At 35.2% G+C, this 18,307-nt stretch overlaps 1 protein-coding gene across 2 annotated transcripts in view; it reads right to left on the bottom strand.

Annotated features, from left to right (window-relative positions):
* LOC132904614 (uncharacterized) overlaps positions 1–18,307 on the bottom strand; it is a 344,019-nt gene that overhangs the window by 292,856 nt on the left and 32,856 nt on the right. For both annotated transcript variants that reach the window (XM_060955275.1, XM_060955276.1), the window contains exon 2: positions 7,109–7,204. In XM_060955275.1, coding sequence (XP_060811258.1) covers positions 7,109–7,151 — 43 coding nt within the window. In that variant the 5' untranslated portion in view covers positions 7,152–7,204. The remainder of the gene's footprint in view (positions 1–7,108; positions 7,205–18,307) is intronic.

Here is an 18,307-nt window from a genome sequence, read left to right as displayed (position 1 = left end):
GGCAGGAAACGACGCGACGTATGAGGAGTGACTGCAAATATGCAGGCAACCCTTTCGTATGTTTCTCGACGATGTAATTTGCTCGACGTATATATATACATCCCAGATAAGTCGGTGGTGAGGTATAAACCACTAATACGCGCTATCACGATGCTCCAATTTGCGCGATAAAACGCTTTTATGCTTCGCCGTGTACAGTAGCTAACTAAAGTATTTGAACACTTATCATAGAAACTATTTACATACGTATTGTGTATATTGTATAAAACATCTTGAATTTTTAAAAGAAAACATTTATATGCATATCGAATATATTGTATGTTTGAACTTCTATTAAACCTGTAACAAGACACAACTGCCACGATTATTGATAAGATTTGAAACTAATCTGAAAATGTACATATTTAGAAGTTAGAAGATATTTGCTCCAAACAATGGAGTTATTAATATACAGTACATTAATATACTTATTAATATACAGAAATAATATATGAGATAATATATCCATTAATATAATAGATAAATACAACTTGGATATTTTTATGTTCTCTATGAAATAGACATATATATATATTTGCACTAAATATCTTCTATTCTAATAAGCCATATTATAAGTCATTTATAACGCTCACTTTCGCAATCAAGAGGCTATTTTAGAGAACGACGCTTTACACCAATTGACAATACTGTGTTATATCTCCAACTACAAGCAGTATCTCCAAGCATTCGTGAAATATCCTTTTAGCCAGTGAACAATTAGTGAATAATCTCGTGCGGGTCGTTCAATTGCAAGCAGCATTAACTCGCGTTTACGGAGTAGTGTATTGTCAACCGTTCGTAATAATCATTTGTACATTACGTCGCAGCAATCGTTTCGTATCGTATATTCCTTGGTAACAATTATTCATAAATCTCGTCTCACAAGTCGGAGACAATACGAAAACTTTGTCATCGTTCGAACAAGTACAACCTTTGGTGCTATTGATTGTTCATCGCGCATTCAACCACAACTCTCTCTCAAGAATCAGTTACCCAAGGTTAATTCAGTGAGTAACAAGTATAACGCAGTGTCATCGATATTGAACACATGCACGCGGACGTGTACACTATATAAAATATATGTCGGAAATGAAAGGACGCCCCCCCCCCCCGTTGGAGTTACTTGGAAAACGTCAATACCGTAGCATTTACGAAATAACCCAACACAGTCATTCGAAACTTGTGACAATGAGCTTTTAGGCTCGAGGCGACAACTGGTCGCCGAGCGTAGCCGCGGTGACGGGATGAACGTTCCACCTAACAGAGATATGGAGTTGCATAGCTCTCCTTTAAAGAATTGGCTGTACCGACACTTAACAATAAACATTCCAACGGCCCCGTGGCTCGCTACACACAGACCCCATTCTTTGGGTAAGATGATCGCTAGATGTCGATGCTTCATTCACAGTATATGTTCAGCTAGCCTGAGGACCCGCTACAAATCTTAGGATTTAGTTAACTAAGGTCCTTCAGATTGACAAATAGTCTTTATTCTATCAGCTCGTAAATCTGTCACCTATTGCGGGAAGATACGGGAGATCTGCTTTCCTCGCGTACGACGCTTCCCGCTAGGAACTCTCTCTCAAGGGCGGCTAGCATCCTTCTCTAACCACCAACATAGAAATTAACCAATTAACAGCAACGCCCATTTCCCTCACCCTCCGTGTGGAGGCTTTCTTTGACGAATCCGATGATTTCGTGCCCTTAGGCACACGCCATCATAGTTTTCCTCTGCAGCGTCATCGTGACAGAAAGTCATTCCCTTTTTTGCAGTCTCATTAGCTATACGCCTAGTGTGCTAGTACGATCGGTGAATAATCTACATCTTAACAAAGAGCCAATCAAACGATCCTTGTATCACGAGTAGTAAGTCGAGTCCGACTTAGACTTCGAAGCAAAGTATATTCGTTATCCCGTGGACCGTGGATTCGTCATATCGAACCTAAGGTCATTGTCACTAGCGTCTAGTTACCGCGGCCTCTTGTCAATTTTGTAACACCTATACCTGTGTTAGTAAACACTACCTCGATTGTGCGACAACGATGAATAATCCAGGAGAAGATTCATTACACGCCCCTAATCCAAGTCCTAACGCCAACCCGACATATAAGTATAATATTTGTAAAAGTAGTAGCAATTCTATTAGAGCATAATCGTTTAAGTAACAAATTACATTAAAATAGAAGCAATTTAATACACGCATACTTGCATAATAGGAAATTACTCGATGCTGCGTGAATATAAACAAAAATAAGATATTCAATTTCTGGTTTCTAGAAGTTCCTAAAAATTTTGTTTTGTTTGCAATTAAATATCTCTATCTCGATAAAGTTTTCAGAAATAATTCAGCTAAACCAACTTTTATAAAACATTAAAAATGTAAAATGTATGCTGTACAATTTTCCAATCATGTACATTTTTCATTTAAAATAAATCATTTTTCAGCTTGAAATTCAAACGGGTCACCAATGTTCTATGGAAGACAAATCGCGATGAGAATGTATAAATAAATACGTACATCTACAAACATGTACATTTGTAGATCGTATATACTTATACGAACTCGCTTTGCATTCATTAGCAGAGATAACATCGAATTGGAACTGCAACAAATGTTTCTGACACATCGAAAGCAAAACTTTTGCAATGATTCCAAACTGTAGTACTGATTTCTCTTCTATTTACTACTGGTTACTTCTCTTTAGAATTGAAATCTGTTGCTAGCTCGTATTGTGCAATTTATAATGCACATACGATGAATAACAAATGCTTTGTCCTCTACCATCGTATTGAATTTGTTTCTACACTTGTCTACAATTGCATAATTCTATTTAATTTAAACTGTTTCATATGTCATACTTACTACTACTACTACAACTGTGTCATATTTAACTAAAAATGCAATTTTTTAAAAGTAATTTATAGAATAATCATATAATAATATAATATAATTATAAAATTTATTTTTAATTTTATATAATAATTATAAAATAAAATTGAATCCCCCCCCCTGAGCAGGCGGCCCGAGACGTTCGGGGGGAAGCTACACGAGAGGTGTGGGAGCGGTGGCGCTCCGACATACTCGCCGAAGACCAGATCCGTGGCCACCGGGTCACCAAATCGGTCCTGTCAAACTGGGTGGCTTGGAAAGACAGCGGAGGGCTTCCGCTGTCCTTCCGGATGGCGCAGGTGCTCGCAGGACATGGAGTATTCGGGGAATACCTGCAGAAAATCGGAAGAGAGGTGACGAACACCTATCATCACTGCGGGGAGGGCGAGGACACGGCCCAGCACACGTTGGAATTTTGTCCGGTGTGGGGGGCCCCACGGCTAGCGATTGACGAGAGATTAGACCTCTTGTCAATTGTGAAAGCGATGCTGAGGAGGCAACAAGAGTTCCTCGCAGTCCGCTCATATTGCGAAGGCGTAATGCTCGTAAAGGAACGAACAGAGCGGGAGAGGGTGAAAACATCACACTCTTGCAGAGTTCCGCGCCGAAGGACGGCCCTGCGCCATGGGAGCTGGCACGCCGAGGAGGATCTGGATCTCCTCAGATTCGCACGACGGTCCAGAGGATAGCGTTGAGAGGAATGGTCCCTCTCAATGCTAGAACTAAACCAAAGAACGATTCCCTCAGACAGAAGAAGACGCAGGAGTGCTGTGGCAGTGATTCGAAAGAGGTCCCGGGGCATCCCAGCTGAGCGTCAAGCGGTCCTCCGTGGGATTTTAGTCGGTAAAGTTCGACATTACCCCGCCGCTTCTCAGAAGAGCGGGGGGGTGGGTTGTCCATGGGGATTTCCCCACGTATAAAAACAAATGTTATTAAATGTGCAGTACGTGTTGTGTCACATACATAATTAATCAGTGAAAAATAATATAATTTTGATTATGCTATGTTAAAATAATATAAGTGAAATGGGTACAGCCATTTAAAAATAATACTATTATGCACTTTTGTATTCAACGTTAAACCATAATTCTTCTTGCGTTAAAGAATATTTTATTTCTCTAAATTTTACTACTAAAACATTCATTAAAGTAACAGTTTCCAAAGTGAAAGAATTATTTCTTTCGGAAAAAGTGGAAGAAGAATTTCTTTCTTATACTTGATACTATCCATAAACTTATGCATCTACATGCGGAATATTTACTATAGCGCTGTAAAGATCAAAATAGGTTCTTCGAACACTGCTCATATCTAGCAGGAAAACATCTCATTTAGAAACAAAATTTTCCAAACACCAGCAATGTTTGCAAAAAGATAAAATATAATAAATAGTGTTTCTTTCGACATCTTTATAGAGTAAAATTTAAATTTAATAAATGGATTACTTATTGGCAGTGTAGTGTCACTGAAAAATTTAGGGTTGGCTAGTTTTATCAAAAGAAATCATTTTGTTTTAAATCTTAAGTAATTTAAAATTCCAAAGAATATTAATTCTCGAGATTAATGTTCTTATATGTAGTTCTCTTACAATAGAATTAGAAATCGAAAAATATTTTAAAGTTTGAATGGCTTTGAAGTATACAAATCGTAAAGTTTAATTCATTTGAATAATTCATAAAAGGCTTATGTTAAATAACGTACAATAGAAATATCTGTATCCTCATTTTGTGTATTTCACATACATTTCTAATGTATGTTACTTAGTGTATATTTTGTACGAACTTTATTGTTATATTTGTCTATTAAAAGAATGCATGTAAAAATAATTATTTACAATTTATAATCACTTAAATATTCTACTATAAAATAGTAAAATTAAAGTATCATCTTCATTGAAAATATACTATCAAATTTTGTACTAGTTAAATTATTATAAAGGATGCAAAAGATTATTATACAGAAGACAAACTATATGTTTTAGTATAACAATGTGTCTATTATTTATGTAAGAGAACTAATAGAAGCAGTTAGTCTCAAGCATTTCGATGTCGATTCATTTTCGCGCAGCAAGTACAACCTTAAGTTAATGATATTTGTCACTGTTAAACTTATTTCGCATTCATATAACTTTTCGCTCTATTTCATGTAATTATTTATATTCGTGCATATATTTCATTAATGATGCACTTTCAACTATTATTTGATTATTACTACTTTACTCGAAAGTTTTGATACACTTTATTATAGAAATGTTTAACAATAACAAAAAAGCGCTTTAATATCTTTTGGGATATTGATTATAATTAGTTAATATTTTAAGTATATTAAATAGGCTGATTCTGGAAACTGAGTTCAATCGTAGATATATTCTGAATAAGAATAAAACGTATATATTAATTTGTGAATATGTTTCTCATTTCTACTTAAAATAGAACTACAGTTTGTGTAAATTATCAAAATTATTCTAACAATTATAATGAAATATTACTAGAAAACGCAATGAGGTGACTTTATGATACGGCCAAACATCGTAGATCTTTTGTTCATTCTTGATTTAGTACTATTAGTGAAATTACATTTATTAGAGATCAGTTATTATTCCGTTTAAGTTTATCAAATATTATAAAGTCATGCCTCGAAAAATCTCGGTACTTCAAAGTGCCGATTGTTTGATCTGATGGCATCTACCACGTTATTGTCAAAGTGACCAACTTTTACACCCCCGCGCTAAGGACATATTGCGTTACGGACGCATTGAAAAAGGTAACTGAGGATTGGTTGCCTTTAGAAATAAGTTTCGTAGTTATTCTTCTCTCGTAGTTAATGTCATTAATGGTAGTAGTAGACCATCACTCATAGTCGCTACTCTGTCATATTTTAGATTCCATAGTTTAGCACAAAAGTAAAACACGGTAATTCTAGCCTCCAATACGCAGTGGTTGTTCGAACAGATTTTATTAATCATGAATGATCATCAAAGACCATCCAAGGGATAAAAGAAATGTATTGAAATATGCTATTAATAAAGAATAATGAAATTTATATAAATGAGTTCAACTTAGTTTAGATTAAGATAAAGACAATAATTAACCCTTTGCGGTCATATGTTTGCTCTCAGTCACTAAAGCAAACAATTATTTTAATTGCATATTATAACAAGTCGACCGTTTCAGAGATACATAGATTCTTAATAAGACTGTATAAGTTTCGTTAAGCGTAATTAAAAATTTTCTTCTTTTAGAATATCTGTTAAACAATACTCTGAAATGACAAAAAGAAAATTTACGGAAAACGTGAAATTGAAAGTAATGACAATGAATTTTATTTTGATTTGTTTGAAAATACTTTTGGCAGTGATTCTGAGAGTGATACAGTTCATATAGAGATGAGTGACGCAATTAGAATTTTGGAGTAACTGTGAAATAGAAGAAAATAATGAAAACCAGGAAGACAATCGTTTCCAAATAAAGAGAGAAGGATTAATAGCAAACTGTATATTACGCCACTATAAAGACATTAAGGGCAAAGATTGTTGATACGTACCAACCGAAAAATTAAGGGAGGAACACACCAAACTAATTATTTTTGCAATACATGTTCTCGAAAATCATGCCCTCACATTGGACAAAATTATGAAAGATACGATGGAACAGTATAAAATATAATTTTTGTATAAAATATAATTTTTATATAAAATAAAACTGTATTATAATGTTACGTATAGTTAAAGTTTAAAAAATAATTAATTCTCTTTATTATTAATAATTTCCCATTATACCCACTCCCATGTATTACAGCTCGTTCAATGAAAATTAATTTTATCATCAGTATGTCACCTTTGTATAAAATTAATACGATCACAAAAGTTAATTATTCTTTTGTGTATAACTTGAAAACCAAGACCGAGCATCCATTATATATATATATGTAGGAAAAAATTATTCAAAATGATGATCTTGAAAATATATTTCAAGGGCATCAAAATCGATAAAAAGGTACTTATTCGACAGTTTATCTAAAGTGTTTTCGTAAAATGTATTACGAGAAAGATAATCGTGATAGATATCAAGATTCTGTATAAGGCTAGGTATTAAAAATGTAATATTGAAATGGCAGGCACAATCATTAAAGTACAAGAATTGCACCCCGTTATCACTTAAATAACATTAAATAAATACTCACCATCGCTACGCTGCGCGATACCCCTCTTGTCTCCTTTACCCATATTTTCTTCTCCCTCTAGCCCCTAAGGTGAGAATCGCTTTCTTCGTCTCCCGTCTGAAATTAAATTATAAAGTAAGTGCACTTGATTACTACATGTTTTGTCCGTACCCACACGACACAAGCCATGCTGTGTTCCTGACACACAAGAGCCTTAGCAAGGCAGTGTAACATACGTATGTTTCATCATTTCGTTATTTTGTGTATGTACTTTCACACGAACTGGTCCTGGTTCAATTTGTCTCAGAATGCCATAACAGGACGGGGGGAGAGGGTTGGGAATTGGTCTCCACAAAGATATAGTCAGTAAAAGAAATTTTAGGGTTTATAGAACGACCATTTGTTAAATAATACATTAAAAATATTCATTGAGAAGATGTATAAAGATTTATTTATGAAGAATCTTTCAATCTTTATGTTATGCTATGGCTAAAAAGAAGTATTTTAGTACGGCATAGTTAAAAGTAAGAATAATCTGTAATGTGTGAAGGTATAATTTTTGTATAAATAGATAAATATATACATTCATGGAGTTATAAAATAAAAATTAATTATATAGCTAGTGTTATGACAGCCAATAAATATTGAATTAGATGAAAGAAAAATACAATTTTAATAATATGTTTTAACAATTGGTTGACAGTATATTGAATTTTAAAAGTATTCTGCTAGAAAACACGAAAGGTATAATTTATTGTTTTTCTCTGTTGTCTTCATAAATAGTATTTTCAAATAGAATCCACAAACTGAATGTCTTGTATGAATTCTATGAATAGAATCTCTATAAATTTTCAATTATGAAAGTATTTTAGACACCTTTTTTTTATATTTTTACGATTCATTAAAGTCTAACAATCCTGTAATTCTCACAGCAAAATGAGCGTGCAGCAAACTTCATCAATAAAGTAAACGAAAAGTCAAGAAGGGAGATAGAACTTCTTTAGTTCCTGAAGACTAAGAAAGAACTTTGTTTGGAAATGTATCTCTGTTTAAAATGACTTTTCATTTATCTTAGATGCAAAAACGAATAATTATTTAATTATAGTTTACTAACATTTTACTCCCCATCATTATACATGCATATATTTTGTTATTTAATTGTATTTTATTGTTGTGGAAGAAAAAATTAATTTTATATTCTAGGATCTTCATTCATTATGATATCAAAGGTTTTGTGCAAGCTTTTCAGAAAAGTAGACTACCTTACATCTACAATAAATATGACATATTTACTTTTAAAAACACAAATGTAGCAGTCAAGGATTTTTATTAGTTTTATAATTTGAAGAGACACAGGATCACGCCGATAAAACACACTTCTTAATGTTTCTTGCTCAATTTTGGATCAGGAATTGAACACGTAGAAATTTTTTTTGTGTTAAATCTTTAAAGAACATGCATAAAATTTAAGAATTTAGGACTCCTTTAAAAGTTTTATCTGAGTGGAGATTATGTATACAGTATACAATTTATTTTTTGAATGTATATTATCGAAGGAAACCAAAAGAAAGTTTTCCAGAAAAACGCGGTTAAATTTCACTTAAAAATACTGTGAGAACATACAACGCTGTATTTTCATATTTGTTTGTATTTAGCTATATACCCCTATCTTTCGAAATATTCTCGTATGTTCATGACCTACTTTCCATTTTTATCTTTAATTCATTTATATTTCGAATTCATGAGTAACACTTTGAAAATGTAATATAACAAATATGTATTTAGAATGAATTATTCAGAAAATAATAATTTCTTCGTCGTCATAAAAAGAAGATTCTTTGCATTTCTAATATCAAATACAAAATATACATTTATAACATAAGTTTTATTTTGTGAGCTCTTTTAACAGAAACTCTTCAGCTCTTATAAAACAATATCAAGTATCAAACAAGTTATTCGAGATATGATATTGTTATAGGAGGGACATAATATGTGTTTTGTTTTCAAGTTAATTGGCTTTATGGAGCTCGTAACATTCATAGGAAACGTAAATTGTCGGAAATCGCGGGAAAATTGTGCACGATGCGTGGAATTTGGCGCGGAAATTGGCCAGGCTTGCACATTTTCTCGAGAAACTCATCAGTGCTACGATTGGAAATCGATATTCGTCATAGCGCTTACATGCATGTCATTATCAGTCATCGACGCCGGAAATTGTTAACGACTACAGATTCGTAAATTGGAAAGTCAAAAGTACCAAAAGATGTTGACCGATCTAATCGTGTCATCACTGTTTGATGTGCTACGGTGCGGATGTAGAAGGAAGAAGAATGTACAATGTTTCCTCTACAATATATTTGCATCTTCGATTTCACGAATAACTGCTTGTATAATTGTAAATAGATATATTTATACAATTTCGAATTTTTATGAATATAACTAAGGAAATAGAAGCTAAATACCTTTAAATATTATAACCTTATTTTAAATATTTTATAAATTTTTGAAAATTATATGCATATATTTTTGCACATTTATAGATAAAATAAATGCATAAGTATCCAGTCTAACATTCATTATAAATATTTAAGCGAATCTTCTTTTATCATGGAACAACAAATTGAAAAATAACAGATCTTAGATTTTTTGTCTGCGCAATTATTTATTTAACTTCATCATATTATTTTAATTACAATGATTTATATGATTCCTTTATTATATGATTCCTTTCAACATTAGTAACAGTATTTTTATTTTTCCATGTTGATCGTAGTATTATGATCGAGTGCGTCATAAATGCAATTATTTCCGAAGGGTAATTTAGCAGCTTGTAATACTCCGATCGGGCGAGGGCCAATGGAAGCAATTATCACGATTCTTATGTAATTAATATCGAAACCTCACGCTCCTTCAGGTATCGTTTAGGCACTTCCCGCCAAAGACCTCTTACGGTTCGAGCGCACGGGTTCACCATTTATCCTGCGTTTGGTGACAACCAATCGGCGTGCATACTTCTGGACTTCCGTTTCAAATCTTCTTGGACGCGCTTCCGATTCCAACATGACGTCCAATAGTCTCATTTGAGACGTTCAACCATGAACTCCAATTATAGAATCAGCCTTGTCCAATCATTCGAAGACTATTCGAAAATTCGATTAGCTGAGTCTCGTCCGTACCTTTGCATTCGGAGAGAATAGACTCATCTACATTTCCCGACTCGTCAACGTCTTCAAGCATTCATGGAAAAAGAATTGGTCCATCGGTCGTAATAATCAGTTGATAATCCAGTGCGAGATCTTGAAGTATAAACTCCAAGCATTCGTTAAGTGAAGTATCGTTTTAATTAACACGTTCGACGCCACGTCGCGCAAATCTATGCGATGGGTATACTTCCGTGAGGGCCCCGTCACCAAATGATGGTGACGCTCTTCTTGTTCGAGTTAATTAAATATACGATATTATATATAGGATATACAACATAAAAATATTAAAAATACATTATACCATACTTTTTATTAATTTATATTCTGCATAATATATTACATTATCCTATATCGTATGGTATTCGTTAAAACATTCCAAACACATTTGGGGTGATTTTGGGCACTTCGAAAAATAGTTAGACTCCGTCATCACTACTCTCCTCACTTTCAAATATATTTTCACGCTGTTTACTGAACATTTTGAAGAGGAAAAAATCACCGATGTACGTCTCACAAGTATGCTTCTCGACTAAATGAAAGTTCTGAGACATCTGCCATGAGATCCCTCGGAATACTCTAGCTGGATAGCTTAACGCTTTCTCCATTTCAGAAATAAATAATCTTTTCTTTATAATGAATCGAAGGCGATAAACAATAAATCGAAGGGGATAAACAATGTGTCGAAGGCGATAAACAATGAATCCCTGTTTGTCACTCTATTTACGTTCTGCGTACCGGCGGTCGGATTTGGAAACTTAGGAAACTTAGCCGAATCACGTTGGGCGACGAACGTGTTTTAATGACCGGTCAGTGAACAGTCTCGTGCAGGTCTTTCAATTTACAAGCAGCATTTGCAATCACAAGGCGGCTCTCGACACTTGCGTAAAATAATAACAAATTAATTATAAAAATGGTAGACGAATGAATAATTGATATTATTTTATAAAAAAATAATTGTTCTTATTTTACGGTAGCGTTGCCGGCCAATTCGTGGTGGTCGGATTGGAAGAACCATTCCAAACCCAGAATTCAATACATTGATGATATTCTAATTTAATTGAATTATAAGTTATAACAGCTCTTAGAGCCTCGGATATGCACGTTATACACGGGGTGTCTTTAAGCTTGTCCGACCCTCGTTTATAAATAAAAGATAAACGGTTGGCAACCAATACGGACGCATATGCTACCACAGACGCACAACTATAGGTAATAATACGGTACCGGTAACTCCCTGCGAATATCTCTATATAGGAGGAAGTTGTTCAAAATATCGATTTTTATAAGGTACCCAAAAATCATTGAAATAGGAGGGTAGGCAGCGTTTCTACAGTTTCACCAATAATTGAAAGCAGTTCTAAAGTGAAGGAAAAGCAGGAAAGTAAGTTATTTATCTTTTAAAATGAGATTAAATGAGGAGAGTTTTGCTGCTTATTTTACTCTATAATTAATTTTTTTCTTTCCAGGATAGAACTTTATTTTGCGAAGATAAGGCAAAAATTATCTACACCGTTGGTTTAGAGCTTATTTTAAGCAATTTTCAGAAGAGACATAATATCATATTGCGCTCTATAATCGCCCAATTTTTCAATACACTTTGTGCATCTGCTAAAGAGTTTTCGTATTCCCTCGTTAAAAAATATTTTCGGCTGAGCTGTAAGCCACGAATACATCGTCATCTTCACCTCTTCATCAGACGTGAGTCTTCGTCCATGTAGAACTCCTTTTAGGGGACCAACCATGTGATAGTCTGATGGGGCGAGATCAGGACTTTAGCGAGGATGTTCCATCACCTTCTTTACAGTATCGGTCCAAATGTCGTTTGCAAATGTCCAAATGCTTCTATTTGTGCTCTTCCGTGAGTTCTTTCGGTATCCACCCCACTCTAACTTTTCGAAACCCAAGTCTGTCGTGGAGTATTGCATAAACAGAGTCATGGCTGATTTGCAAATGATTTGCCACATCATCCAATGTCACTCGACTATTCGACAGAATCAGTTCACGTGCACGTTCAATCGTGTCATCAGTCGTTGTTTGGATGGCCATTCAACTCCTTCTTGACTGACACTTGTGCGATCTTTTTCGAACTTCTGTATTTATTTAAACACACTTCGCGACAAAACACTTTATCCATACTGTGTACAAAGTCTTCAATAAATATCGGCACTAAACACACCCTCCGACCGTAAGAACGAATCATTGCATGCTGCTCTTTCGTGCAAATCATAAGTGGGGCAGCCACTGTTTCTCACAGATGAATTGACGTAACACGTTCAAACCTGCACATGACTGAAGAGATAGTGACGTCGTGTGCAGATGGAACAATACAGCCATCAGAAGTTTTAATAAAACCGTAGTGCAGATAATTTTTGACTCACCCTCGTACATTCTGATAGCATACAATATTGATACAATATTTTTTAAGACAGGAATATGTTAGCAGTATTTTATTTTTATATAATATATTAACATACATTTTAATTATCATTCTTTGTAACAATGTTTCCTGGATTAAATGATTTCATGGATTATTTCATTTACAATTTTTAATAAGATTTTTCGTTATATCGTAACAAACTTGATAGATCCTCTACAAATAATTCTGTGTTGTGTAATTATGTCTCGGAATTTACATATTTTTATAGATAGATGATTACATATTCTACTTTGTTTTATTTAGAAGCTCCAAATTTCCAAAAATGTCTAATGTTATAAATTTACTGTTCCCCATAGTTGGATCCCATAGGTCCAAACAGTTGGTTAAGTTGGAGCGTCTGCCAATGAGCCAGTAGAATTTTTTTAGTTTTGTTTTCAGTTCTTTGGATTTACCTAGGATATGCCGTTTCCATGTCATTCTTCTGTCTAGAATCATGCCCAGATATCTGACTGAATCTTTGTTTGGTATTGGAATATTATTTATGGTCACCTGTGGGCAGGATTGTTTTCGCAGTGTGAAAGTTATGACTGGATTTATTTTCATTTATTTTGAAGCGCCATTTGTGGAACCATTCTTCCATAGAGTCGAGACCTCGCTGGAGAGTTGAGGAGACAATTATCTTTGTTAATATCTTTCTCGGTAGACTTTATCATTGTTTGAATGTCGATAACATCATCAATGAAGATTGGTGGGGAGGAGGATTTTTTTGTGTGTGTTGAATTGTTGATGTTTCAACTACGTTCAAAGAATTGTCTGTAGATTCTAATATTGCGAATCTGTTGTGAGTGGTAATGTACCTTGTTGACGGTTCGTTCTGACCAGTGTTTACATTTTTTTTGACTGAATCAAGCTTACGTTATTTTATGCTGTTGGTATGGTTTGAAAGGTGGGATATATTATCCTTTTGCCACGGAGGGGGTAGAACGGTGTGGTTGTAGTTTTGTTCGTGAGGGCCTGATCTGGTTACTTGGGCCATCTTCGAGCTAGTTAATTCAAATTGAAATAACTAGTCGAGAGGCTATGATTTGAATTAGAGATTTGAAGTGTTGGATTTTCCACGAGTAAGTTTAAAAAACACTTGGTTTGTTTCTGTCTCAACTCACTTTCGAGGGTCGTCACTTATTGTAAACTTCACTGGGCACTAGACACACGTGTGTATGCTTCGGCAGTCGAAAGAAAACTGATGATCAGATTAAAGTGTTGCGGATTTTCCTAAGAATTCCAAAGGGAAGGCCCGCTGTCCTTTCATCTCCGACATATGTAATAATTGGAAAAGAAGGTTTACGACTTTACAAAATTCACCGTATTCAAGCAGTCTAATAAAATGACTATGCTCTTGTCACGGGTCAAATTCTACTTACCATATGTAACGTCGCGTGAGATGGTCCGCGCGAGGTCCCTCACGGTCTGGTCGCCAAGACCTACACATCGTTACACTGACCCGCAATAAACCTAAGGAAACACCATAAACCGAATCTTTTTAGCTTAATCTCCATTCATATAAGTATTTTCGGCTTATGGATGGTCCTTAAAACAGTCCTTATGTTTATTGCACGCTCTTACAAATTACGGAGAAAACAGATGTGCCCCGCGAAACAGTTGGTTTTTCCCAGGAACAAGGACACCCATGAGCCACATCTGCAGGAGACATTCTCCTCATAATTTTATTTATTAACGTTGGCTATAACCAATGGGCATCGCGGATCGTTACCCTCACTTTCCTACCGAAAAGTGTGAACAACGAATCCGTGTTCTTAGTTCAAATAGGCACACCCACACCGAGGTTTTCTCCTTAATAGTACGTGACGGGTCTACTGCTGTTCTTCTAATCTTCGTGTAGTCAAGTCAACGGTCTTACCATTACAGCAGTCATCTACTCGCAGTGATCTCATCACTACAATTTACGCGACACTCTCGACGAAGCTTCTACTGTTGGATGCTACATAAATGGTAACGGGATCCATAGATGGAGCGTATATTATTTACGGATGGAAGCAATTTCTCAAGTTATATTATCTATAATCGACATAATTCCAGGATTTGGGTTTACAGAAATCCACATGCAATGGTTGAAAGATTTAGCCAACGTTATTGGTTATATAATTGGATATATAATGTGATGATTCACCATAAACGTATGGGCGGAAATTATTAGAAATTACAATATATTATTGTTCCTATCTTTTTGCCTGCATCGATAACAAGTGCAATATATTTGAGAATTTTACGCTCACATCCTTTAAGCGAATTACATGAAATTATAGCGCAACAGAATCGTCACTTCACTTATTTTATGCATAATGCTACTTCACCTGACCATAGCCGATCGGTACGGCAGTCCTTAAACGAAACGGTGAAACGAAATGTAAATGAAAATAAAATACTTGACGAGTAATCCAAATTTTGTAAGTTCCGATTTATAAAGTTTCGAAAACAATATGTTATCATTTCTTACTTTAAAATATTTTAAAATTCATAATTTTATATAAACTCTTGTATGACATAGTTTTAATAAATAATACATATTTCTAAATAACAAATGAACATGAAATATTATAGAATCACCGTCAGAATTACTAGAAATTAGGATATCCAGTGATTTCTATTCTATATGATAAATTTATTGATAGATGGAAATTTCCAGTGGTTTAAACAGGAAACGATTGTTATTTAACGTAAACTTAATGCAGTAATGTGATATAACTAAGACAACTAAATTGATAATTCATAACTCACAACTAATAATTAACGACTCATAACAACTCGGCAACTAATGATTAACCAACTCGCAACTCGCTCGCAACTCTACCGACTCATCTTTCTCGACTCAACTAACAACTCGCAACTAATTAATTCCTTGCAATTAGATTCTCAATTAACAACTGACGATCAATGGTCTTTCTCCCACAAGAATCCTTTTGTCGTCTTTTCATACTCCCACCACGTACGTATTCCGTAACCGTTCGCGATTATGTTCACGTACGGCTTCTTCCGCGTAACTATTTGACTGAAAGGCGGAGGATATATTTATGGGCCACTTGGCTGATTGTAGTTTCCCGACCTTTTCGGTTACTATCTAATATTTTTTTATATCATTCGCCATTTAATAAATTTCAAATAATACAAATGCATAGTATTCATTTAATTCATTAATGTATTTTCACTTTTATTTACAATGCCTTACATAAAAGATATAACATAGAAAAAAAACGAAGCTGGCACCCCGCTGGGGGTAGCCGCCCACATGCTATATTATTTTTTATTTATATTTTTTTTTCTTCACCAACAAGATATAACACTTTACCAAATGTCCGCAAGGACAAATTGTAAAATAACCAAAATAAAATAAAAAAAAAAAAAAAAATTTACAATGCCTTCATTACTCTAAAAACAGCGAGTTTAAAGAAATTATTAACGTATCAAGCAATCAAATACGATGACGAAACACGATACTGTAAGCTGTAACTTTAGTTTAAAATCAATTCAAACTCGGTAGTGGAAGTTCAGGGAAACATAAACCGTAAAAGGACAGAAACCAATACCGTTTTCATGTTCTCTCGATTTTTTTGAATAGTGTACTCTTCAAACGAACTTGTATTGGCTCACTTTGATACTGATCGTTATAATATCTCTATCGTTTGTACTAACGATATAGATAGTGCTTTCTATTTTTCTAGCGACTTCGAAAAAGAGGGAAGGTATCCAAGTTCGATGAATATAGTATATATGTACACATATACACATATTTCTTTCTCTAACGTATGGGCAATTTTTGTGTAACGACTTGATCAATCGGGATGATTCCTTTTGCATTTTGTAGGATATGTTCTCCCGCTGGTCCTGTTAAATAATTTTTTCGCTGTGTTCATTGTAAACCTTTTTTTTTTACAAAAATCCAATTTTTATGTATGTTCATAATTCATATTAATCTGAATTGGATTAAGCTATCGGAATGAGATCTTTAGGGATAGTTCAACGAGTGGTTCCGTTTCCACAATGTGGCAATTATGTGGCATCTGATTCAAGCGGTAGCAGATAGCTGTGTGTTGGTGCTTCGCTTGTGCACTCTGCTGAATATCTTGACGGTGCTCGTGAGATGTGCCTGGATGTATGTTGACGCTTCGTCCCAGCGGCCAGAGTATAGGTGAAACATCGTCTTCTCGAAGAATCACAAATGAAACCTATTTAATTGTGATGGGAGTATTGACGTGCCATTTCCTACGTACTGCGAAACTACTAAGGTATATTTTGTGCCAACGAGTCCAAAAATGTTGACGCATTTGCTGGTCGTGTTGCCACATTAACAAACGAGATATGAGAAGTGTTGTAACGTCTACTACTTCAGACGTACTAGCGATTAAGTCACCAATTAAAAAATGTCGAGGTGTGAGTCAGATTGGTCGCATCAGACGATAACGCAGTGAGGAGTCGTGAATTGAGTATCGCTTGATAATATTGGATTCGTATGATAATACTGTTTTTCCTATCACACGTATTTAGTGTTTTTTCATGGACTTCACTGTTGCCCCCTATAATCCATAGAAATGCGATGCGCGAGAAAGGCTGAAATATCAAATGAAATGTGATGTGAGCATGATCGACATGATTGTACGCGGGGAGACGTGTAATCGCAATAATTATGACTCGAATTTGGCGATTAGTTTTTACAAACGTTTCTGCGTTGTTCGAATATAAGTTAGTGGCCTTACTAAGTTGGTGGTTTTTGAAGTTAAGGATGCAAATATAACTGCGAAAACCTTTATACGCTTTATGTTGCTCTTGATTCACATATATATATATATGTCGGAGACAGAAGGACAACGGGGGCCCCCCGTTGGAATTATTTGGAAAAGCCTCAATACTGTAGCATTTACGAAATAACCCAGAAACAGTCATTCGAAACTTGAGACAATGAGCTTAGGCTCGAGGCGACAACTGGTCGCCGAGCGTAGCCACGGTCACGGGATGAACGTTCCACCTAACAGAGATATGAAGTTACATAGCTCTCCTTTAAAGAATTGGCCGTACCGACATTTAACAATAAACATTCCAACGGCCCCGTGGCTCGCTACACACAGACCCCATTCTTTGGGTAAGACGATCGCCAGATGTCGATGCTTCATTCACAGTTTATGCTCAGATAGCCTGAGGAACCGCTACAAATCTTAGGATTTAGTTAACTAAAGTCCTTCAGATTGACAAACAGTCTTTATTCTGTCCGCCCGTAAATCTGTCACCTATTGCGGGAAGATATGGGAGATCAGATTTCCTCACGTGCGACGCTTCCCGTCAGGAACTCTCTCTCAAGGGCGGCTAGCATCCTTTTCTAACCGCCAATATAGAAATTAACCAATTAATAGCAACGCCCATTTCCCTCACTCTCCGTGTGGAGGCTTTCTTTGATGAATCCGATGATCTCGTGCCCTTAGGCACATCCCATCATAGTCTTCCTCTGCAGCGTCGTCGTGACGGAAAGTCATTCCCTTTCTTGCAGTCTCATTAGCCATATGCCTAGTGTGTTTGTACGATCGGTGAATAATCTACATCTTAACAAAGAGCCAATCAAACGATCCTTGTATC

The sequence above is a fragment of the Bombus pascuorum genome, chromosome 2, assembly GCF_905332965.1.
Source record: "Bombus pascuorum chromosome 2, iyBomPasc1.1, whole genome shotgun sequence".
NCBI classification, from domain to species: domain Eukaryota; kingdom Metazoa; phylum Arthropoda; class Insecta; order Hymenoptera; family Apidae; genus Bombus; species Bombus pascuorum.
This window is presented reverse-complemented; position numbering and strand designations above follow the sequence as displayed.